Source organism: Temnothorax longispinosus, chromosome 7, assembly GCF_030848805.1.
Source record: "Temnothorax longispinosus isolate EJ_2023e chromosome 7, Tlon_JGU_v1, whole genome shotgun sequence".
NCBI lineage: Eukaryota > Metazoa > Arthropoda > Insecta > Hymenoptera > Formicidae > Temnothorax > Temnothorax longispinosus.
In genome coordinates, this window is record NC_092364.1 from 12428259 (window position 1) to 12455180 (window position 26922).

Below are 26922 nucleotides of genomic sequence, written 5' to 3' on the forward strand. Positions count from 1 at the left end.
TGTTCAAGACGCTTGTCGTCACCTTAGCAGCAATAGTGTTTTGTTTACAGATTTCGATTGAATAAATTCATTGAACGTTCTTAATAAAACTAGCTGGTTACCCGGGCTTCGCCCCGGAGGACATGTGTAATAATACACGCAAATAATCCACTTTTAAAAAAGGCGTGTGTTACCTGAGTGAATTTCGTTTGTATCGTAAAATTGAAGCCTCTTTTCCGCGATGCCGATTGGCTATCTCGATTGATTGCCGCGCCGCGTAGCTTGCTTCATCCCGTGAGGGACTGTCATCGCGGAGTGTGGCGAGTTTCGTGCGTGTATAGTGCGTCGTGTGTGTCATGATGTGACAGCTCGCGTCGTGTCGCGAGGTTAATCGTCCCGCGTCGTGTCGCGATTATTATACAATAGCATAATGTTAAAGCTAAATGGCGCGCGCGAAGCGCGCGCGTCTGTAGTGTCTAGTCCACTTTTAAAAAAGGCGTGTTACCTGAGTGAATTTCGTTTGTATCGTAAAATTGAAGCTTCCTTTTCCGCGATGCCGATTGGCTATCTCGATTGATTGCCGCGCCGCGTAGCTTGCTTCATCCCGTGAGGGACTGTCATCGCGGAGTGTGGCGAGTTTCGTGCGTGTATAGTGCGTCGTGTGTGTCATGATGTGACAGCTCGCGTCGTGTCGCGAGGTTAATCGTCCCGCATCGTGTCGCGATTATTATACAATAGCATAATGTTAAAGCTAAATGGCGCGCGCGAAGCGCGCGCGTCTGTAGTGTCTAGTCCACTTTTAAAAAAAACGTGTTACCTGAGTGAATTTCGTTTGTATCGTAAAATTGAAGCCTCTTTTCCGCGATGCCGATTGGCTATCTCGATTGATTGCCGCGCCGCGTAGCTTGCTTCATCCCGTGAGGGACTGTCATCGCGGAGTGTGGCGAGTTTCGTGCGTGTAGTGCGTCGTGTGTGTCATGATGTGACAGCTCGCGTCGTGTCGCGAGGTTAATCGTCCCGCGTCGTGTCGCGATTATTATATCTGTAGTGTCTAGTCCATTTTTAAAAAAGGCGTGTTACCTGAGTGAATTTCGTTTGTATCGTAAAATTGAAGCCTCTTTTCCGCGATGCCGATTGGCTATCTCGATTGATTGCCGCGCCGTAGCTTGCTTCATCCCGTGAGGGACTGTCATCGCGGAGTGTGGCGAGTTTCGTGCGTGTAGTGCGTCGTGTGTGTCATGATGTGACAGCACGCGTCGTGTCGCGATTATTATATAATAGCATAATGTTAAAGCTAAATAGCGCGCGCGAAGCGCGCGCGTCTGTAGTGTCTAGTCTTAATAAAACTAGCTGGTTACCCGGGCTTCGCCCCGGAGAACATGTGTAATAATATACGCAAATAATCTAACTCAAGAGGATCTCGAGAGAGAGAAAGAGCTAGGCGAGAGGAGAAAGAGAAGAAGTGAGAGAGCGAACTCGATAGAGAGAGAGAGAGCGAGAGAGAGGAGAGACGGAGGAGAGAGAGGAGGATAGAGAGAGAAGAGAGAGGAGAGCGAGAGAGAAGAGAAGAGAGAGAGATAAGAGAGAGAAGAGAGTAGAGAGAGAAGGGAGAGACAGAGAGACTGAAGCAGAGAAGAGACGAGAGAGAAGAAGAAGAGAAAGAAGAAAGAAAAAGAAAGAAAAGAAAGAAAGAAAGAAAGAAATAAAGAAAGAAAGAAAGAATAGCAAGAAATAAGCCTAACATAAAAGAATCCCTACCAACCTCCTACCGCACCTCCCTCACCTCCCTCCTCCCTCCCTCCGACCTCCCTCCCTCTCTCCCTCTCTCTCTCTCTCTCTCTCTCTCTCTCTCTCTCTCTCTCTCTCTCTCTCTCTCTCTCTCTGCCCTGCCTCACGTGGGCAATCTCCTTACTTCATTCTTCAACAGTTGTCTCAAGCTCTGTTACTTCCCGTCATTGTGGAAACGAGCCATTCTACGCCCGCTATCCAAAATTAAATCTCCTGCCTCTCCTTCCGACACGAGACCTATAGCCAACCTGTGTGAGCTCTCCAAATTATTCGAAAAAATTATGCTTCGCCAAATCACAGACTTTATAAATTCTCATCGCATTCTTGACGACAGGCAGTCTGGTTACCGCAAAGGTTACTCGACCCAGTCTGCTCTTTTACGACTAGCTCATGACATCAAGAGTGGCGTTGACGTAGGTGAGGTACTGATTCTCGTTCTTTTCGATTTCAGTAAAGCTTTCGACACTGTCTCTCATCCGCTGCTTCTTACCAAGCTCAGGAAACTCGGCTTTTCTGACCAAGCCTTGAAACTAATTTTTTCGTACCTCACCGGTCGTCTTCAAGCGGTCGTTGATTTGGAGGGCGTCTTCTCAGAGTGGCTGTCTGTCACCGCCGGCGTCCCGCAAGGATCCGTCCTTGGACCACTCCTTTTCTCTCTTTTTATTAACGATATCGGCGCGTTCCTAAGATTCACGGACCATTTGATATTTGCTGATGACACGCAAATTTACCGTAGGTGTCTCTTAAGTCAACTTAATGTCGGGCTGCAACTTGTGGCGCACGATGTGAGTGTTGTCTCGGAATTCGCGGCCTCAAATGGACTGACCCTCAACCTCAATAAATCCAAGGTCTTGGTATTTGGAAGCAGAAGCAACACGAAACAAATTAACCTCAACGACCTTCCTCTTATCTCCGTTGGTGGTGTTTCGATTCCCTACGTGACTGAGGCGCGTAATCTGGGAGTTATCATGAGATCTGACCTATCTTGGGTCAGCCATGTCTCCCATATTTCCAAAAGAGTCCACTTTACGCTTTATAAGCTCAAGTTTCACAGGAACTCCTTATCGCGTCAGTTACGGGTGAGACTTGTTACCGCACTCATTTGGCCTTTACTTGATTATTGTTCCCTAGTGTACAATGATGTCACCGACGAGCTTGACACCAGATTGCAAAGACTAATTAACTGCGCGATTCGCTTCATATTTAAATTAAGACGTGATGAGCATATTACACCTTTTCGTCATCAACTCGGATGGTTGTCAGTGAAGAACAGGCGACTCTATTTTTTGGGAATTGAAATGTATAGGATATCCCGTGGTATGTCTCCGGGTTACCTCACCAACATTTTCATCAAACCCGATTCCTTGATTAGACATTCGTCACGTCTGGAGGTGGAGCATGCATTTCAAATTCCTATCCATAGGACGGAGACATATCATCGTTCTTTTCATCTCGCGGGTGTCTACTTATGGAACTCGCTTCCTTCAGAGATTGTGTCCTCATCGACCATCATTCAATTCAAACGAAAGCTTCACAATCACCTCTTTTCCCTCGAGTCTAGTTCCGTGCCTGCTTCCACGTAGGTGCAATCAAGCGTTTGAATACGTGTCGTACTTAAGCTAGTCGCTCTAGTCAGTAATTTACTCTCAGTTTAAGTTATATTATCTATTTTGTGTTTTCTTACGTTTTAGTTTTAAAGTTATATCTATTTTGCGTTTTCTCACCTAGTTTTGAGCATCATGATTCATTTTCAATCTAGTCGTGTTATTCGGATAGCTCTAGTTTAGTTATTTCGTCAGAATTTTTGCGTCAAGCGTCAATGTAATATACATTCGCAGATATTATAGATATAAGTCATAATTATTCCTGCTTTTATTTTGTACATAGAGAAAATATTAGATTTAAGTATTATTTGTAAATACGTTATACATTTGTTTGTTCTTGTTTGCCTAAAGTCATGGACTAGGGCATAATAAATCCCATCAATCAATCAATCTCTCTCTCTCTCTCTCTCTCTCTCTCTCTCTCTCTCTCTCTCTCTCACCTTTTGTCAATGAGGCCAGGAATCTGTAATATTTACGTCTAACTTATCCTGGAAGTAGCATGTTTTACATGTCTCTCAAAAAGTTCACTATGCTTTGTATAAACTTAAATTTAACAAAAATTCTCTTTCTACCAGGTTAAGAATCAGACTCGTTTTGGCTTTAATCATTCCGCATATTGACTACTGCTGCCTAGTATATCATGGTCTGAGCGGAGAGCTGAACGCCATATTACAGAGACTTGTCAATTGTTGCATCCGCTTTATTTTCAATCTTAAACGAGACGAACACATTACTCCTTACAGGCGTCAGTTAGGGTGGCTTTCTGTTGAAAATAGAAGGCTATACTTTCTGGGCTGCCAAACGTTTCGTATACTGCATATGCGCTCTCCTTCTTATCTGCGTGAGGATTTCACCTTCCTTGATCCGTCTTTGAGGAGGTTGGTCCGCTCTTCTGTTGCATCGAAAATTTTTCACATTCCTTCCCATAGAACAACTACCTATAGAAACTCCTTTCATCTTTCCGCTGTCTATTTTTGGCATTCTCTTCCTGACAGTATTACCTCTGTTTCCTCAATCATGTCCTTTAAAAGACTTCTGAAAGCGTACTTGCTTGCACGTGAAGTTGGATGACTCGTCTCTGGATATGGCTTTCGTTGCTTGCTATTCTTGTCATTAGTTTATAAGTTATCTTGCGTTTAGTTCTTAGTTTCTATTCTTACTGTACATATTTTTACTTTAAGTTGCGCGCTTTTATTATTAAGTTGTGTTAGTTATGTTCGGTTATATTTCACTTATCATGCTTTATGTGAATGTACATGTGCTTGAGAGAGCATGTATAATTTTGTTATTTAGTCTTATCCTGTATTTGCTCTTTAGCCTATGCTTGGGCATAAATAAATCATATCATATCATATCTCTTTCTCTCTCTCTCTCTCTCTCTCTCTCTCTCTCTCTCTCTCTCTCTCTCTCTCCCTCTCCCTCTCTCTTTCACGAAAAATTAGATTATTTTACACACATAATTTAACAAAATTTTGGCATCATTCTTTTTTGTGTAAATTATTTCTTGAAAATTTTTCTTTCTATTTATCCAAATTTTTAATGATAATCTTATTTATATAAAAATCGAATAAGTTGTTTCTCTCGTTTTAACTGCAGGTTATTGCAAGAAAACTCCAATAACTTTTCTATCATTCGCGACAGTCACGAAAGCCACGAATTGAAGTGACTGTTCACATATAATATGTGAAATAAACAACTTATCCTACATAAAAAAATAAATAGTTATCGAAAAATAATACACATCGTGGCAATTAAACCCATCCTCGAAAAATTAATAAAATTTTTGAAAGATCGGTAACAAAAAACTAATTCAGCTTATAACACTTCCCGAGAAATTCTACCTCTGTTTTATATACAATTCTTTAAGATTCGATCAATTATTTCCCGAAAAATTCAAACAATTTCTGATAACAATTTCCAAAAAAATTTAAAAACAAAAACTTATACAAAAATAAATTTAATCAAAAACAGGTTTAAAAAATTTAAAATAATAATAAACAAAAATTTAATAAAAACTTTTAAAAGTTTAAAATAATATTAATTATAAAATATTAATGCAATTGACACACTATTAGGAAATATTATCTAACAAATATGATTGAAAATACATACAAATACTTGATTACTTACTACAAATTATTATTATTATTATTATTATTATTATTATTATTATTATTATATTAGGCATTATAGACGCACGCTTTATGCGCGCTATTTAGCTTTAATATTACACTATTACTATTATACTATTAACTTTTTCATACACATAACTGTCAAAATATACAATGACAGCCGCTCACGAAGTAAGCGTAGCCAGAGAACCAATCGGCATCGTGGAAAAGCAGCAACAATTAATAAATTTCGATAAATTCGAATATTAATTTAACATGCCTTTTCAGAAATGGAACTAGAACATTAACGAAAAAAAAGTGAATTAAAGACTTAAATTTTATAATGAAAAATACTCTCTTATTTACGCTATAATTATTAATTGCATATTTTAAAAGAGCAGTCGGGAGACGCCACGCCGAATTTTACACTTAATAATTCAGCATATATTGGTTGCTTCTTTCTGTACGCATTTCTCTGTTTATGTATGTGTCATGCGCGCGTGCGTCGTATATATGCACATGTATATAAGAATACACATATAAATGCACACATGAGCGTGCATGTGACACAAACACATTTTAGTTTAACCATAAGAATACACATATACATGCGCACGCGCGCGCAAACCCACAAACACATTTCAGTTTAATACTAAGTATGAAGTTATAACAGTTAAACAATTTAAGTACAGAATTTTCTATGACATCTAAAACGTGATTGAGAAACGCTTGGCGTGGCGTCTCCCGACTGCTCTTTTAAAATATGCAATTAATAATTATAGCGTAAATAAGAGAGTATTTTTCATTATAAAATTTAAGTCTTTAATTCACTTTTTTTTCGTTAATGTTCTAGTTCCATTTCTGAAAAGGCATGTTAAATTAATATTCGAATTTATCGAAATTTATTAATTGTTGCTGCTTTTCCACGATGCCGATTGGTTCTCTGGCTACGCTTACTTCGTGAGCGGCTGTCATTGTATATTTTGACAGTTATGTGTATGAAAAAGTTAATAGTATAATAGTAATAGTGTAATATTAAAGCTAAATAGCGCGCATAAAGCGTGCGTCTATAATGCCTAATATAATAATAATAATAATAATAATAATAATAATTTGTAGTAAGTAATCAAGTATTTGTATGTATTTTCAATCATATTTGTTAGATAATATTTCCTAATAGTGTGTCAATTGCATTAATATTTTATAATTAATATTATTTTAAACTTTTAAAAGTTTTTATTAAATTTTTGTTTATTATTATTTTAAACTTTTTAAACCTGTTTTTGATTAAATTTATTTTTGTATAAGTTTTTGTTTTTAAATTTTTGTTTTTAAATTTTATTTTAAATTTTAGTTATTAAATTTTTTGTATAAGTGTTTTTATTTACTAATTAATTTTTAATTTTTATTTTTTGCATTTAATTTAACCTAGTTTAGGCAGCAGTCGGGAGTTTTTTTTGTTTAAAAAACAATGTTTTTATTGTTTAATTTTTTGTTTCTAATTTTTATTTAAATTATGTTTTTAAATTTTTTTTAAATTAATTTTTTGTTTTTAAATTTTATTTTAAATTTTATTAATTTTTATTTTCTGCATTTAATTTAACCTAGTTTAGGCAGCAGTCGGCAGTTTTTTTTTTTACAATTTTTTTATTGTTTAATTTTTTTGTTTTTGTTTTTAATTTTTTTTATTAAATTTATTTATTATAAGTTTTTGTTTTTAAAATTTTTTTATTATAAGTTTTTGTTTTTAAATTTTTTATTATAAATTTGTTTTTAAATTTTTTTATAAGTTTTTGTTTTTAAATTTTTTTTGTTTAATTTTTTATATAAGTTTTTGTTTTTAACTTTTTTTATAATCTTTTGTTGCTGCTCCGGAGATTTTAATTAATTATTTATTTATTTCATACTTTTAAAAGCAATATATATATATATATATATTGCTTTTACGAGAGATTGATGGTTCTGCGGATAGTGAGCAAAGTGGGAGTAAAGTCCCTAGAGCGTGACGTATCGTATATGTAAATAAATACTCTGTGGGTGGAGACCTGCGCGAGACGGACAAGTTTTCGTCCGATCTACTCTCAATCTCTCGTTGGACGGAGTATATTCAGGTTGTCCCAGAGGACCCTTGACGCTCGTGAGAAGCTAGAAGGGATCGCGATAAACAATAATTACTGCTTTATTAAGCATTATAGAAAAAAAAATAACTCAGAACTTTTCGACTTACAATTAATATTGAAGAGAAATAACACTGTGTAATTAGTGGGCGGTCTTTAAGTAACACTCTATATATTATTAATGTGTATTGGTCAATTTATAGATGCTTGTTTCTTAACTATATAATGAATTTGATTATCATCTCTGTCCTTTATTGATCTTCATATATGCTTGATGTATTTTTTTATTAAATTCATAAATGTCCATTCTTCTAATGTCTGGTTTCTTATCTTCTCAGATAATGAGGCGCAACATTGCTGCCAATATGCACATTATAAGTACGGCGCAACCATGCTGCCAATATACATGTGTGTAGTGCAACCATGCCGCCAATATTCATCTGTGTGGTGTAATCATCCTTTTCTTCTTTTTCTTCTTTTGTATACATGCAAGTTTTAATTATTAATAATTAATAAAATGTAGTACTGTATAATATTATATAATATTACTAAAGAATATATAAATTACTATATACTTACCAATATATATCTCATTATGCAAATCCAATAAACGGCACATATTTGTACTATAATTGTTTTAATATAATAAAGTCAAAAATAGACACCTAAACAATATATTAATTAATAAATACAATAATTATTAATATAAATATAATTCTGTAACAATAATTATTAAATATAATTCTGTAAATAAAAAGCAATTAATGTTAAGAAAAAGTACAGTATTTCCCGGTTTTAAAACTGACTTGTCACAATTATACGATTCATGCTAATAGTACAATATTTCGAATAATTATACGATTGCGAATAATATGATATTTCCAAAAATATTTTATCTCCTTTTTTTTACTTTTTTTGCAAGTTAATGGAATATTTATCTAAAGCTCTATATTTTGATTACAATAAACAAGCAATAATATTATAATAATATAAATATATAAATTAAATTATAAATAAACGAGAGATACTGTACTCATAATACGAGACATAATGTGTGCTTTTTATTTAGCGACCCAAGTCGACACAAGCGTCATTCTGTCTCTTTTTTCAACATCTAGTGAGCAACAAAGATAGAATGACGCTTGTGTCGTTAACTGGAAAGCATCTATTGTACAATAATGTTACAGATAGCAATTTTCAAGAAAATAATAATATAATGCAAATATTTACCTGTTTTACATTGTTAATAGAAACATCCATTTTCTTATAATGTTTATTATTAACACTCTAATTTTCGACACTTTTATAAAATATACGACGAAAATGTGTAGTAGAAAACGCACTGTCGTTTTAATATGTATGTACACAATGTTATGTTCACAATAACATAACAACATAACCTAACTGTATTGACCGCCACTTCAAAATGACATATGGCCCCAGCAGACTAGTGCGATAGTGTCGCGCGATATCCAATGAGCGTGCAGCAATGAACAGAAAAGCTGTACGTTCTGCCGAAGCTCAATAGAGGTAACTGGAAGTCACTAAAATTCCCCATGCGGATGCATATCATTGGTTAATCAATTTCCTTTGTAACTCAGTCGATAGCCAATAAGAGGACATATAAATGTAACATATCGTTTTTTCGCTTTTTGTTTAACACAACGATTAATGATTATTATATGCTATAAACCTTGCTTGATCAATAAGAAACTTATATACGGAAGCACATATCGAAGTATGTTGTAGTTATCGAGAACTAAGGTAACAAAGGTTCGGCCCCAGTGAAACGCATACTCCCTCGTCTTCGCCAACCGAAGGTTGGCAGCAGCCGGGAGAATAAGAAACTTATATACGGAAGCACATATCGAAGTATGTTGTAGTTATCGAGAACTAAGGTAACAAAGGTTCGGCCCCAGTGAAACGCATACTCCCTCGTCTTCGCCAACCGAAGGTTGGCAGCAGCCGGGAGAAAAAGATCAGTAACGAAAAATTATACACTTTATATCACAAAATTCAATTCTTTGAAATTCGGGCAATTAATTTTCGAAAAATTGGAAAAAGTTTGATACCAGTTTCCAAAAAAATCGGAGATGAAAAATTATACACTTTATATCACTCTCCGGAAAATTCTAACCCTGTTTCATATATAATTTTCTGAGATTCGGTCAATTATTTCGCGTAAGAATTTTAAAAATTAGAAAAACCGGTTTCCAGAAGATCGGTAACGAAAAACTATACACTCTATAGCACTCTCCGGAAAATTCTAGCCCTATTTCATGTACTTGTGGTAAAAATTAGGTCCAATAGTTTTCAAGTTATTAACGTTCAAACATACACTACCCGTAAAGATTTTATATAATAATATAGATATAGATAAGAAAAATTGCGCCAAACCAGTTGCAATTTATTCAATTCTAAATCTGTTATATTCTTCAGTCTTATATTCTCAAGTCCATATGTATATGGACCATGTAGCCTGAACTACTCAAGTCAACATCGATTTAACATTGTGTCGATTGTAAAACTTTATGTGCCTTTAATTTATTATTTCATAATTTTAGTAATAAAATTACTTTTTATATATTTAAAGAATTATTTTAAAATAGAAATAAAAAACTAATGTATAAATAAAAAAAGAAACAAAATGGAAAAATTAAGAAATATCTGCAATTAGTAGGGATCATTTTAATAAAAACATTAATTATTTAATTGATTTTTGTAATAGTATAACAAATATTAGTCGCAATAAAGCTTATCGCAATAAAAAAGTGTGCAAGTAGAAACTTGCACATTTGCTTCCTCATAGCTTTAAATGGGCAAGTAGAAACTTGCACATTTGCTTTCTCATAATTTTTAAGAGTACAAATTGTAAATTTGAACATTATTTCCTCACAATTTACAAGTATGCAAATTATAAATTTGCACGTTGCTTAATCAACATTTTATTTCGCTCATAAAGCTTTTTCTATGAGGAAGCCAAATTAATAAATATTTCCTAATAATTATACATAAAAAAATAGGCTCAAATTTATAATTTGTACATTTAAAAATTATAAGGAAGCAATGTGCAAGTTTCTATTTGCACACTTTTTTTAATATATTTATATAAATATGTATATTTTAATTTTTATTACGTTTAATTATAAGAAATACTCATAATAAATCCAGACATTCGTTGCTATAGATTGCATGTCTCTTATTTTTGCTGATTAGGAAAACTGTATGTGTCCATAAAGTAGAATTTCATACATTTTCATACATTCCCTAATTATCACGAAGATATAGCATGTTACGTCACGTACGTTAATAAACGTACTCAACTGTCACGCTACATTCTCTATTGCCGCTTTGCCACTGATATACAGTTTAAAAGGTCTATGCAGATTTCAATTAGTACTGTCCAAGACATCAGGCTAATCGTGAGACATCCGAAATTCTATCACATACGTGTAGCACGTATATCCGAGATATATGGAACTTATAAGTATATATTTCATTCGCTGTCATTAAAATGATCATACTTTAGTCGAACAATTGTGCAAGACAAGTTGGCTTGCAAAGAATTAATAATTATTGGGCACGCAATCATTTTTCGATTACATTCAACTACACATTGTAATGCATTATTTGAAAGATTCCGCACATAAACAAGTTAATATAATATTGCATTTGATATTGTTTGAAAGTCAAAACGAAATATATTATCTATATCGTGTGGCATATACAATTTAAACTCGTCGATATTCGCTGCCCGGTAACGTTCAGTCGTGAGCCGCGATCACGCGCTTCGAAGAGCGTCGCACGCGATTATTCGTTGAAGCACCACGCCTCGCAAACAGTAGCACGTGCTCGACGCGCGAGCATTAGCAACCCTGTAATGAAAAACTAAAGCTTGAAAATAGAGTCACGCGTGATTGACCGAATAAGCGCGTTCTTCGGTTTTCCACGGCGCGATCACGGAACGGAGAGTTTCGGAGCAGGCAGAAGACTTTGAATCGTCGGCTCGTTCGCACGGGAGCTGACGATCTTTGATAAAATCTCGTGTCAACCGTTCTAAGATTGAAAATCGTTTGCGTGCGGTAAAGACCAGTTTACAATGAGTCGTTAGTTGTTAGTCAAATGTCGGAAGAGAGTCGGAAAAAGTCATAAATGTATCGTAAGGCGATCGGAAGCGATTGGCTAAATGCCATCTCTTACGATCACCAATTTCAGACTTCCGATTGCCTTACGATACGCTTATGACTATTTCTTTCGACATCTGACAACGACTAATGGACTCATTGTAGACTGCCATAACATTGAGTGTTCCGTGATTTTGTGAGCTGACGCCCGTATCATTCTCGCGATCATCCTCGGCCTCGCGATCAAGATCTCCGTCGGCCGCGAGCAAGATCTCCGACTGCAAAAGATCTCCGATTTTTACTTCCAATTCGCGGAACGGCCTTGTCAGAAGGACGAAAATCCCCGCGTGTACGCGAATTGCTCCGGGCGTTGCCTTGCTCCATCTTGTGCACGAAATAAACGTTTTGTTAATACAAACAAATTCTGTCAACATTGTTATTGCTTTCACTTCCATAGGAGTTTGAATTCAAAGTGGCTAGATAAAACTAGTATATCGATGGCTTCGATAAAACTAGTATCGTTCGAGGAGGAACTGAAGAATAATCCTGAATTAAAAGAAGCAGATATTCAAATGTTGAAAGAATGGTGCAAAAAACAGCCTCACTTGCCCAAAATATCAGACAGCGAATTAGCATTGTTTTTGCATAGCAATTATTATCGACTCGAACCGACGAAAACTACTATCGATACTTTTTACACAGTTAGAACTCACGTACCTGAGTTCTTCTGCAATCGAGATCCTAATAACAATAAGGAACTCAAAAAAGCAATTGAAACGGCGTAAGTATATTATTTATAATCTTTTTCTTTTTAATTATTTGTTACATTCATGTGTGTGGTATTCCTTATACACGACAAATGGATGCAGTAATAATATTTCTCGCAGAGAAATTTCGCATACAAAGTATAAGATGATCTTATTATCGACAGAACACACCAAATTTTGGAAGGAACTACTAAAGAAGGCTATAAAATCATTTATGGGAGATTCCTAGACAGCGATCCATCGCATTTTGTTTACAACGATGTGATGAAATTTCTAAATATGGTGATCGATCTATGCCTTTACACCGAGGGCACTTGCGAAGGCTACATAATGTTATTTGACGTGAAAAACGTTTCTTTCGGTCACGTCGGCCGTTTGAGTCCTATGGGCCTAAAGAAATGGCTCTACTATCTACAAGAAGGATTGCCTGTCAGATTGAAGGGTTTCCATTTTATGAATTCTTCTCCGGTAATGGATGTCATTATGAATATGATGCGACCATTCATGAAAAAGCAGTTGATGGATATGGTAAGATTGAAATTATATACACACATTACCGATCAATTATATCCACATCATTACATTAAAAGTGAAATAGTGAAAAGATCAAATTTCTTATTTGATATAGCAAATTGTTTATATATTAAACAACGCTGCATCTTCGAAATATAATTTTAAATGCTAAGAGATAAGAGAAATATTGTATTTTACTTCTTTGCTGCGTATATAATACGCGTATAAATACGTATATGTATAAATACGTATTTTAATTATATTTTTATTTCTGGAAAAAATTGCGCGGAGCGGAATATAATTCGATGAAAAAAGTATAAAAGTTTTGAACTATATGTTTCTATAAATTCTAGTTGCATATGCATACCACGAGCGACACTCTGGAGAAATTCATATCGCTCGAAGTTCTTCCGAATGAATCAAGCGGTCAAGCCGGTTCTCTACAGGAGTTACATGATAAACAAGTCAAAAAATTGGTAGATTACGTTGCTTGGTTCCAAGAGGAAGAAGGTCATCGCGTTAATGAGGCGCTACGACCGGGCAAGCCGAAGACAGCAACGAATTTGTTTGGAGTTGAAGAAAGCTTTAAAAAGCTCGAAATCGATTGATTGAATAATTAAATGTGCAACACCAATGGTATAGTTATTTGGTTTTATTTTTAGAATATGCGGCGATAACCACACAGTTTTGGAAAATAAAAATATTTCATGTTTATTAACATTAAATATTTAACCATGGCAATCTTTATGGAATTAAATATAGTATAGTAATAACAACTAATAACAATTGTACTGATTGTTTATTAGATTAGATCAGATTAAGCATATAATAGTTAGATATATCATAATTGCATGCACGAATCACAAATTCTTATTACTTCACGTTTACTTGGTAATCAGGTTTTTTATTTGCGTTTTTTCATACATATAATGTTTTTCTACGGCAATCAAATTTAATTATTCAATCCTAACATTTAGTAACAGATAAAATTATATTATTATGTTAATTTCAACAAAGATTAGTATTAAATTTAAACAGTTTAAATACATTTATACGTTAAGAAACTCTTTATAATTAATACATTAGAATGTATAAAAATGTACTATGAAGAAAATGCATACGTAAATAAAATTACAGATTTATTACATATATAAAACAGAAATTGTGAATTTTATTTATTATAATATAATATCAAGTTACACTGAGATTTTATTTACATATCAGTCATTTATGTCTTTTAGTACTAAGGATAACTATTATATTTTTCAAATTTCTTGGTTTAATTTTTTAATAACAAGCGACGGTTGAAACCTTTTAAAATTGATGTCCCTGATAATATATTACCATTTACCATACATCAAAGTCATTGAAATTGATGTGGTCGCCACTAACGTAAATGATTATCAAGCACAGGATATTTCTTCCATTAGTACTTACCTATTTGTTTTAAATTAGTTATAATAAATTTATCCTTTTCATTCTTATATGTAATTTGACCTTCACCCGACAAAATATACCAAAAGAGATTCTTGTAGAGTTTAAACGACAAACAAATCTTTCATTGGGTAAGCTAGAGTCTAAACATGAAAAATTTTAATGTTATCTGTGAATTTTTAGTCAGATGGAAAACTCATATTGACAGCATGCATCACTATCATATTACACTGAATTATTATTGCTAATAATTTCACTACTTTTTTATTAAGTTTGTGATATGTACAGTAAAGTTTCTGTAAAATATATAAATGTGATTAATTCGTATTAGGTAGTATTTGAACTACCTGAAAAAAGTCTCTGCCGATTTTTACTCTGTTAATTTTATTTAAACATTCATGCTACTGTTTTGCGAAATTACGTTAAATAAAAAAAACTTGTTCTATATAGCGTCTATTGCGAGTAACGTTGAAATACCCTGATTCAACCACATGTAAGACCGTGAAGATGGACCAATACGGTTACTAAAAAGGCATTGATATGCCACTGCATGTCCTAATAAACGAGCAATGTTTACTTGACGCATAAGAGGATCTTCTTTTTCATTAAATATTACAACTGTTTCTCTGAAAAACATTTCGGAATAATATGATTATATTTTACATTTTTGCTATTTTTTCTGTTTAATTGTTTTAAACTTTAATAAGACTTTAATTATAGTCAAATTTGTAATATATTACAAATATATATACCGGGTGTCTGAGACCACCCGCCCACCCCTTTTCTTTCAAAAACTAAACATTTTAGAAAAAAACGTTTCAGACAAAAATTGTATGGTTTTGAAAGGAACATAAGATGGTGTCATTGATTTGACCTTGGGTGGCATTGTTAAGGACAGGTCAAGGACACCTTTAGTTTCTTAAATAGAACTCCCTATTTTTTATTGCATATTCTTATAGCTTATGTCGAGAGCTTTCCAAAACACTATAATTAAGTATTTTTCTATTAAGTACTTTTCGAGTTATAAGGCTTGAAAGTTACAGTATTGTGACATAATATTTTGTTAAGTATTTATAATTCAAATTCCTTACTTTTTATTTTTTGCAAACAATATGAATCAATTAATGTAAAAAAAATAAAATTTTCTTACAAAAAAACTTGTTGTGTAAAAACGCGTAATGTGGCACAGTAGATAGCGCACTAATCTACAAAGCTGAAGAACAATTTTAATGCCATTTATAATGAGTGTAATTCTTGTACCGTTATTAAGAACAATGTCTAAAATACCTGGAATAAACTATTGCGCGCTGTGTAATTTCTGTAGGCATTCATATTCATGCATTAAGTTTCATTCTTACAGAATGTCTAATGTCTATTCACCAAGTACATATTAAATTACTTTCAACAAAGACTTAAATTTAGCGTATACCATGAAAGAAGAGTACCGATTTTTTATTGCGTGATTGATAGTTATTGAAAAAGCACCCCGAATCGTGAGAGACAAGGTGACTCACGCAAATCAAGCACCCCGAATCGTGAAAAGCTAAGAAAATAATGAATATGCAATAAACAGTTACACAAGTTTTTTTTTAAGAAAATTGTGTTTTCTTTACATTAATTGATTCGTATTGTTTGCAAAAATAAAAAGTAATAAATTTGAATTATAAATAAATACTTAACAAAATATTATGTCACAATACTGTAACTTTCAAGCCTTATAACTCGATAAGTACTTAATGAAAAAATACTTAATTATAGTGTTTTGGAAAGCTCTCGACATAAACTATAAGAATATGCAATAAAAAATAGGGAATTCTATTTAAGAAACTGAAGGTGTCCTTGACCTGTCCTTAACGATGCCACCCAAGATCAAATCAATGACACCATCTTATGTTTCCCTCAAAACCATATAATTTTTGTCTGAAACGTTTTTCTCTAAAATGCTTAGTTTTTGAAAGAAAAGGGGTGGGCGGGTGGTCTCAGACACTCGGTATATATTATATATATACACACACACATTCTGCGTTAATATAAATATATTATGCAGCAATTAAATCTAAGGAAATAAGTATTTTTAAAATGTTTAATGTTAAACTAAAAAAATGTCACTATAAATATATATAAAAATATTTCTTTCTATATTTGTTATTACCTACAAAAAATGAGTCCCAAATTTGAAATGGCATCATGTCGGAAACCAGGTATTGTGACATGCGATAATTGTTTCAAATTTTGCAAATACATCCTTTGCGATATTTGAAATACTTTGTGATTTTTTTCAAGAAAGAGAAATATAAGTTATTAACTTCCATCTAGTTACGATTATATCGTGAATATCATGTGTATATTAACAGAACGGAAATCTAGTAACAATACTGCTGAGACGTGATACGTGGGTATTTGAGGAGTTTTCTCAAAACGTGTTTATATGTCAGGATGATGAGCACTATATGTTTCTTGAATTGGTAAGACTATTCGACAAGACTTTGTAACTCTGAGAATGTTTTATATTAATGGTAAAGTTTGCCTGAAATTCCGGATTATCCCAACAAGGAAATAATCGTCGGGCCCCTATTGGCCATAGATTTGTCACCACTATCCATCTCACATATTAGCGATAAATTTCAGACAACTATAAATATTCAATTATATTGTGATCATTAAAAGTTGAGCCGAGGAATATACAATTTAGCCTTTCTATTATTTCAAGATTAATTTCAGTTTTGTTCTATTGTAACATCTCAGCAAATACTGAGTTGCACGTAACTCACATGCAAGTTACAATTTCTTACCCAACAATGTAAATGAAATATGTTGTTATCATACTACGATATTTTATTCCTACACTCTCTTCTTACAGTCTTTATTTACAAGTAAGAAGATACCCAGGTAGCAAGCACTCGTGATTTTGACGTCAAAAGACGTTAAAATGACAGACTTTTGACGTCAATCGACGTCAAAATGACGAGTGCTTGCTACCTGGGTATTGGAAATGGTTTGCAGAGATCAGTAATTTGTAGTAAAATATTTGCAACGCATTGCTTAACAATATATACTTGTAACATTTCAATTCTTAGTCACGCTCTATTTTCGATATTTATCTCCAGATCATTTATCTCTTGTTCAATTATGAATGATGTTCTGAAGATGCTCCCCTTGTTATCATCATCCGTTATTGTTATTGTATTGATATATGTTAAATACAGATCGTAATAACCAGATAAAACCTTAACGAAAAAGACGGTATAGATGTCAGTTTTAACATTGTACGATCCGTATATTGGCCGATGATATGTCGCATTTGTTGTACTATTTGCAGATTTTATTCGATCAAATATTAATGCCCGTAGTTGCGATCTGTGTGTCTGCGTGAAAGCTAATATCTCGCGTTGGACAGTTGACCAGAATGGATATTTTGCATTCACCGCGAGAAAAAATTTTACTATTATTGCTATCCGCCTCATGTAGATTTAAATAAACTTTATATAGTGCAGCGGTATTATAACATTGTTCAGTAAATTGCCCTCATTTGTCAATCTATCGTTATTTCTTGAATTTTCATCGATAGCTAGCGTTGTCACACTAAGAAATAGTAGGCTCTTTAATAATAGTATGAAGGATTCCATGCCAAAATTCGTTGCATGTATCTATAAGAAGAATTTCTTAATAAAATAATAACAAAGTATCTAGCTAGATAGATAAAGGTGAAAGTAAGAACGAGAATACTTGAGAGTGCTGACTTCTCTACAATAGCTCTGATTCTTATAACGGTGCTGCTCGATAATTGTTTTTGATAATCGGATGAGAAGGAGAGAGAGAGAGAGAGAGAGAGGTTTATCATGTTAAAATATAAGATGTTTAAATATTCTATCTTTGCAAATATAAAAGTTCCAAAAATGTAAAAACAATGAAAACATTAAACATAATTATTATATTTGTAATAAAATCATAAAATAATCTGAAGTATAATTAAAACTGAAATCTTCAAAGTAATAAATATTATTTATGTATCTCACAACCACATACGTATCTTACAACCGCATATATCATGAGTATTCCACAAAATAAGTAATAGATTAATAATTTGCAATTCCTCGATATACGAGCGATTACTCGAAATTTATCTCTGTTTTTGAACCGATTAATTAAGAATGTTTCAATTATGTTTAAATTTATTGAGTGGAAACTTATGATGTCTTTTGTGTGATTAATGTAAATGATAAAATCGAAAGTCCGTTTCGACGTTTATTAATAGCTTGACATCATAGACTGCGTTTCGAAATTCACTGCCAGGACTAAAAATCTATAATATATATGTGACATAAACTATCGATTTTCAGAACTTACAGTGAATCAAGAGACACGGTAGTGTCTCGCGCCAAGTACACGCAAAGCGAGACCGCACAGTGACTCTTTTACGCGACGCGACGAGTTGCGAGTACTCGAAATGTTGAGATACCGAATACAGCCATAATGTATCGATACTACATACATCTTTTCGTCATACGGAAATAAACTTCAGTGCGCGTAATCGATTGTTTGTTATTTTTTTCCAAAAAATATACCTAGCGGAATTGAACATATTGGATCGTCAATTAATAGCAGTTTTAAAAATATCATGCCAATTTTTGCTTCAGGTGTCCGTAAGAACATAGATATCTCCTCGAAAACATGAAACGCAGAATTTTCTGTTAGATTTGATTTATAAAAAAGAAAAATATAAATACAATATAGTAACCGGAAGAAATATAAAGTTAAAGAGTGAATCTTGTTGATGAAGATCGAGAAAAAACAAATTTTAATATAAAAGTAATATGATGCATTTAATTGATTATAAATTACTGTGTTTCAATAATAACAACTGCTTTGAGGTGCATATTATCTCTAGCAATTTATCTTATACAGCAAAATTATGCACATAATTAAAAACAATTCTAAGTGACAATTACCTGTGCTTAATACCATATTCTTTGCTGTTGATATCAAATATATATACGATTTTATGTTTTCTAGAACTAATAAAAAATTAACAATTTTGGCATATTACAATAAAGCACGCATGTTTAAGATGTCTTCACGTTTTTTAGACATGCGTGCCGCTTGATGTGATACCTATACAAAATCGCTAACACATACTAATCAGTAGATACTGTTATTCAATATTATAATCAGGTGAATTTTATAGTAGGGGAGACCGAAGCTAACTCGACACAATTTTTTCAAAGGCAATTTTCAACAATTAATTAAAATTTTCAAGCAAATTTAATGGTACACATTTAAAGAGCGTTCCTTCAGGTACAAAATTGCTTAAGGAAATTTTGTTGTACGTCGCTTAGTTTTGCCAGGAAAGGAAAAGTGACGCGAAGACAAATTTTCAAATTGAAAAATACAGGGGTAAATTTGACACAATTTTTTCAAAGGCAATTTTCAACAATTAATTAAAATTTTCAAGCAATTTAATGGTACACATTTAAAGAGCGTTCCTTCAGGTACAAAATTGCTTAAGGAAATTTTGCTGTACGTCGCTTAGTTTTGCCCGAAAGCTCGATGAAAGAGTAGACCATTTTCGAGAGATCAGAAAAATTACTTTTTACTATCAAAAACGCTTATCAAAAACTATCAAAAACGCTAACTCAGAATGTTACCAAATACCGTTGATAATATTAGCACATAAAAGACGCATTTACAGTAGGAAAGGCAAGTTTCTACGATAGATTTAAATTGACAAAAAGCCTAGTGTCGAGTTAGCTCCGGTCTCCCCTAATCTCTGTCAAAAAGCTAAAATAATTTTTAGTAACATCTAGAAAATATATTTTATATTTTTATTCTTTTATCGTAAGCTAACAGAAGGCATAAATTAGCACTTTGTTTGGTAATTGTTTAGATAGGGGGGACCACCTTGGATGACCTTGATATTTTAGTATGTTGTCAAGGTCACTCTCCTGAGTGACCTTCAGAAGGTTTTAACCCGCGCTCATTATTCGTTAAAAAGTTATTAACAAAAAATGTTTCGAAAATATAGCAGTTATTTTAAGTACTGAGAGGCATAAACGACTAATATTACGTTTTTCTTTAAAGCAGAGAATACTTTATTTCGCGAGAAAGTCGCTGCTTTACCAAAACACAACATTTAAAGTAGTAAATTGTTGATAAATTGAAGTCTTTTTGTTAAAGCAGAGAATACTTACATGGGTTAGATGACGCGCTTTAAACAGTTGAATACTTTTAAAGCGCGTCATCTAACCCATGTGGCATCTCGCATATTAACTTTCCACGCATGAAAAGTTCACGCATACACTTTTCACGCAAACCGAGGTTTACGCACACCTTCCCCTGTTTTCGGGGAAGGTGCGGTAGTCCCGAAATAGTTCACGCATACACTTTTCACGCGAACCGAGGTTCACGCACACCCCCCCCCCTGTTTTCGGGGGAGGTGCGGTAGCCCCGAAATAGTTCACGCATACACTTTTCACGCGAACCGAGGTTCACGCACACCCCCCCCTGCTTTCGGGCCGGCCGCAGGGGGGGGGTGTGCGTGAACCTCGGTTCGCGTGAAAAGTGTATGCGTGAACTATTTCGGGGCTACCGCACCTCCCCCGAAAACAGGGGGGGGGGGGTGTGCGTGAACCTCGGTTCGCGTGAAAAGTGTATGCGTGAACTATTTCGGGACTACCGCACCTTCCCCGAAAACAGGGGAAGGTGTGCGTAAACCTCGGTTCGCGTGAAAAGTGTATGCGTGAACTATTTCGGGACTACCGCACCTTCCCCGAAAACAGGGGAAGGTGTGCGTAAACCTCGGTTTGCGTGAAAGTTGTATGCGTGAACTATTTCGACATATATATTAGTCATTTATGCCTTCCAATACTCAAAATAGCTGCTATATTTTTGAAACATTTTTTGTTAATAACTTTTTAACGAATAACGAGCGCGGGCTAAAACCTTCTGAAGGTCACTCAGGAGGGTGACCTTGACAACATACTAAAATATCAAGGTCATCCAAGGTAGTCCCCCCCATCTAAACAATTACCCTTTGTTTATTATACCATATAGTATTATTGTATTTTAAAATAACTTTAAAAGTGATATTAGCGATTGCACATTACGAATATTGCAATCTCTTTTTAATTGCGTGTATTTTATGTTTTTTATATATATTAATCTATTTCTACTATTTTATAACTTGAAAAAAATAGTTATAAATATTTTTTATTACGAAAATTTATGTAAAAATATACATATTAAGATTAGTATTTATAATAAATATAGATATATACAAATAGTAAATATAAATGTAAACATTAAACATAACATTGATTAAAACATTATATTAAACAATAAATTATAATTTTTTAAACTGTTAATACAGATTTATGAGTAAAAACTCCAAAAGTGATTCACGCTCATTATTTCAGATAAGCGTAATTCTATTTTGCGTTTAAAATGTGACATTTTCGCATAAATTAAATCTCATGGCACACTACTCGTGCATTTTATTATCTAAAACGAAATTAGGTCGATTAAAAGAATGCATTTAACATTAGTAAATAATAATTCGTCATCAAACCATAAGAATTTCATACAGCATTATTTTTTGTAATTATGGTTATAATTAAAATAGAGTAATACACACGCGCACGTGCACGCGTACTCGCGTATGTAAATATGAGATAATTGTTTCTGTAAATACATCCTTTGCGATTTGAAATATTCTGTGACTTTGTGAAACACGATAAGTGTAAAGTATATGTAAGAACAATGTAACTGCTTTCTATGTTCGATGTAAGTATCAATTATAGTAGATGAAAAAGACGACAATAGTATTGCTGAGTCGTGATACGTGAATATTTGAGGAGTTTTCTCAAAACGTGTCTATAATATCAGGTTGATCAGTTGTAATTATCTCTTGCCTTGGCATATTCGACCGAACCTTGTATGTCTTAGGATGTTTTATGTTAATGCTAAAATGTGCCGGATATATCGGATCGTCCCAACAAGGAAACAATCGTCGAGCTCCCATTGGCCACAGGTCTGTCGCGACTAACCATCTGTCACATATTAAAGGTATGTTTCGAATAATTATAAATATTTAATTATTGTAACTATTAAAATCCTCAGTTGTCACACCTCTTCTTTCGAACACATTTGTCACACGGGGTCAATGTGATCTCAACCAAGTTTCAAGCAGTTGTTGTTCAAAAAACAACAGTTTAAGGGGGTATGACACCTTTGAGTATAAAATTTAATCTCTTTTTGACGATTTTTTTTAACATATAAGGAATAGAGCAATCAAAAATCGGCTTTAAGGGGTCTTTTTATTATACATTGAAGATGTAAAAAAAAATTTTTTTGTATATAAAATTATTCGAATATAAAATATACACCCTGTCAAAAGAGGCCGTGTGCGTCACGGGGTTCCAGCTGGTGTACACGATTTCTGCTGATTGGTATGACCTAGAACAGAAATCCAAAGAAATTTTTAATCTGTGATAGATTGGCTATGGAAGTACGTAGGATTTTTGAAAAATATTGATTTTTGCGAAATTGACACTAATTTGAACAAAAGTGTCCAAATTTACACTGAAAAATCGTGTATAAAATTGGTTTTCAAAAAAAACTAACAATCCAATTAAAAACGGCTACGTACTTCCATAAAGAAGTTTATTTAGAGTAGAAAAAAATTTGGTTCATGTCAATCCGATTAAAATTGTTAGAGTTATGATGTACACCAGTTTGAAAAATGGTATTTTTCAGAAATCGCGTTTAAAGTTTTGCAACGAGAAAACTTGTAATTATTAGCTTCTCACCTTTAATCGGCAATGCCTGCACCATACAGTTGTCCTTCCAGGTTAACATCTTCGTCATTTGTGGCCTTTCTAGTTGAAATTTGTTGTCGGCGAGCTTCTTTTGCTTCCTCAGTCATGGCGCGCTCAGCTGCGCGGATCCGGCATTCGTCAGTTTCAATGCAGAAATTGTAGCAAGTACTTCCAATAGTCATGTTTAAAACTTGCATAATTTCCATAATGCTCCGCAAACCGTCGTTGAAATTGCAAACTGCAATATTGGCGGCAATATCGACGATTGCTTTGCTACTGTGGACCGCTTTCAGCGCCATTGACCACAGCACAGCATTAAAGCTTTCATTGCTGTTTTGTGTAAACCCGTGTACTACCATACTGTTCTGAACTATCAGGAAGCCTCAAATACTCGAAAAATAAAGTAGAAAGGAAAAACACTCGGACAGCGCTCCGAGGCTCTCTCTGCGCGCTATGGAGTTACGCACAAACATGGCTATTTTCAACATGAAAATAGTTTCAGACTGACTTAATATGAATGGAATTATATTCTATACATATCAAAGTATCATTTAAGCAAAAAAAAATTTAAATTTTTTCGACCCACAAAGGTGTCATACCCCCTTAAGTGAATCGCAAAAATTCTAGAATTAAATTTAAACATTGTAGAATGTATTTTTATTATAGAAAATTAACTTTTTAAGTGGCATAATGTTAAAAAAAATTCTTTAAAAAATGTAAGTTTAAAAAAAACACTTTTTGCGGAAAAAATCATAACTCTTATTTTTCAATGTTTTTTGGTCAAAATTTTGTATAGTATAACTTTTAAGATCCCCAAAGGGGAGGGCTCTAGTTGCCTACAAAACGATTGCCTACAGATTCGTTTGCACACACCCATTGCACACAATCCCGATAGCACACATTTCAATTTGCCCACAAAGCAATTGCCTACAGGCATTATTGCGCACATATCTCTTTGTCTACACGATCATATTGCACACAGCGCATTGCACACACGACCGTATTGCACACAGCGTATTGCACACATGGCTGTATTGCACACAGCGCATTGCACACGCGACCGTATTGCACACAGCGCATTGTACACATGGCTGTTATTGCACACACGACCGTATTGCACACACGGCCTTATTACACACACGGCCGTATTACACACACAGCCGTATTGCACACACGGTTGTATTGCACACATGGCCGTATTACACACATGGCCGTATTACACACACGTGTCCGTATTGCACACACGGCCGTATTACACACACAGCCGTATTGCACACACGGCCGTATTGCACACACGGCCGTATTGGAATATTGCTTTAGTTTTATGTATTCTAGAAGACGATAGAAATGATGACGACGTTTACACCGAGTGATGACGGCTCGATTTACACCGAACTTTGAATATCGATGATATAACTTAATTCAGCGTAAATCGGGCCGTGTAAATGTAGTCAATGCTGTAGTATTGATACATGCGCTTCCAAAGATTAGCGCTAGGTTAAAAATCCAATTGCCTGTGTTATTTCCTGTTCCTGTTGCCTGTACTTTTGTATTGCATTCAGCTTAGGGCTTCGGGATACTCACCGTCGCCATATTGGAATCATGACGTCAGACGCGAGAAATAACACGCTGAGAATTTTGCGTGCCATTTTTACATAAAAAGATATTTGGATTTAAAAAAACACTCCAGGTCGCTTTAACACACTTCTAAAATAGTCCGAAACTAACCTTTTCTGTTATAAGTTAATAATTAAGGGTGGTTAAATAACTATATGGGACTTGGTGCAAAGTGTCATGATGCGATCAAGTGATTGTGCATCTGCAAGCTAGGTTTCATATTACAGTCATTTTTCAGCTGTTGATTGATTGTCAACAAAAAAGGTTAGTTTTCGGATTATTTTAAAAGTGTGTTAAAACGATCTGAAGTGTTTTTTTTTCTAATCAAATATCTTCGTTAAAAAATAGCACGCAATAATTCTCCATGTATTATTTCTCGCCTCTGACGTCACGATTTTTAATATGGCTGATTAAGTATTGGGTTGGCAAATAAGTTCGTTCGGTTTTTTTGACTGGTATATATCCGAAAACTAACCTTTTTTATTGACAATCAATCAACAGCTGAAAAATGACTGTAATATGAAACCTAGCTTGCAGATGTACAATCACTTGATCGCATCATATGACACTTAGCACCAAGTCCCATATAGTTATTTAACCACCCTTAATTATTAACTTATAACAGAAAAGGTTAGTTTCGGACTATTTTAGAAGTGTGCTAAAGCGACCTGGAGTGTTTTTTTAAATCCAAATATTTTTTTATGTAAAAATGGCACGCAAAATCTGTCTGACGTCTGACGTCATGATTCCAATATGGCGGCGGTGAGTATCCCGAAGCCCTAAGCTGAATGCAATACAAAAGTACAGGCAACAGGAACAGGGAATAACACAGGCAATTGGATTTTCAAACTAGCGCTAACCTTCGGAAGCGCGTGTATCAATGCTACAGCATTGACTACGTTTACACGCCCCGATTTACGCCGAATTAAGTTATATCATCGATATTCAAACTTCGGTGTAAATCTAACCGTCATCACTCGGTGTAAACGTCGTCATCATTTCTATCGTCTTCTAGAATACATAAAGCTAAAGCAATATTCCAATACGGCCGTGTGTGCAATACGGTTGTGTGTGCAATACGGCCGTTTGTGCAATACGGCCGTGTGTGCAATACGGCCGTGTGTGCAATACGGCCGTGTGTGTAATACGGCCGTGTGTGCAATACGGTCGTGTACGCAATGAGCTGTGTGCAATACGGTCGTGTGTGCAATAACAGCCATGTGTGCAATGCGCTGTGTGCAAAACGGTCGTGTATGCAATTCGCTGTGAGCAATACAGTCGTGTGTGCAATACGCTGTGTGCAATACATCTATGTGTGCAATGCGCTGTGTGCAATACGGTCGTGTGTGCAATGTGCTGTAAGCAATACGGTCGAGTGTGCAATGCGCTGTGTACAATACAGCCATGTGTGCAATGCGTTGCATGCAATACGCTGTGTGCAATACAGCCGTTTTGGCAATGCACTGTGTACAATACGGTCATGTGTGCAATAACAGCCATGTGTGCAATGCGCTGTATGCAATACGGTCGTGTGTGCAATACGCTGTGTGCAATACGGTCGTGTGTGCAATGCGCTGTGTGCAATATGGTCGTGTAGACAAAGAGATATATGCGCAATAATGCCTGTAAGCAATTGCTCTGTAGGCAAATTGAAATGTGTGCTATCGGGATTGTGTGCAATGGGTGTGTGCAAACGAACCTGTAGGCAATCGTTTTGTAGGCAAACGAGACCCTCTTTCCCCAAAGTGAAAAATGGAATTACTGCTTTGACCCTAAGGACAACCTTTAAAAGTTAATCCGAGGATTATATGAATCAGCTTTTGTGAACGCTATTTCGAGATCAATTTAATTTTTTCGATCAGTTTTGTTTTATTATAATATGTTATTATGATAGGATATTTTTCTATACACAAGTAGTTAAAATTCCATTTTTATTGTGATAAAGAGTGGTATTTGTAGTGCAGCATGTAGGTGATATACAAACGCAATATAAACTTATAAATTATGAAAAAAAGTTTAATGTTTCTTAATTTTAATTTTACTTTAACCGAAACA

General features: G+C 34.4%; 1 protein-coding gene and 1 long non-coding RNA gene across 4 annotated transcripts; one reads left to right on the forward strand and one right to left on the reverse strand.

Moving 5' to 3' along the window:
* Positions 1-7161: 7161 nt before the first annotated feature.
* On the reverse strand, positions 7162-9343 carry LOC139816655 (uncharacterized). Of its 2 annotated transcripts, XR_011733052.1 has the most exons (3): positions 8830-9343; positions 8179-8264; positions 7162-8074 (listed from the first exon to the last, which is right to left on the reverse strand). It is a non-coding gene; the product is annotated as an uncharacterized lncRNA (long non-coding RNA). The 2 variants fall into 2 exon arrangements; XR_011733053.1 differs by having other exon boundaries at positions 7162-8225; positions 8830-8927.
* Positions 9344-11541: 2198 nt separating this feature from the next.
* LOC139816324 (alpha-tocopherol transfer protein-like) lies at positions 11542-14063 on the forward strand. Of its 2 annotated transcripts, none has more exons than XM_071783734.1 (4): positions 11542-11681; positions 12181-12504; positions 12655-13018; positions 13357-14062. In XM_071783734.1, exons 2-4 carry the CDS (start codon positions 12221-12223, stop codon positions 13609-13611), a joined length of 903 nt encoding a protein of 300 aa, XP_071639835.1. In that variant the 5' UTR covers positions 11542-11681; positions 12181-12220; the 3' UTR covers positions 13612-14062. The 2 variants fall into 2 exon arrangements, with proteins under 2 accessions (XP_071639835.1, XP_071639836.1); XM_071783735.1 differs by having other exon boundaries at positions 11558-11681; positions 11889-12504; positions 13357-14063.
* The last annotated feature ends 12859 nt before the right edge of the window (positions 14064-26922 follow it).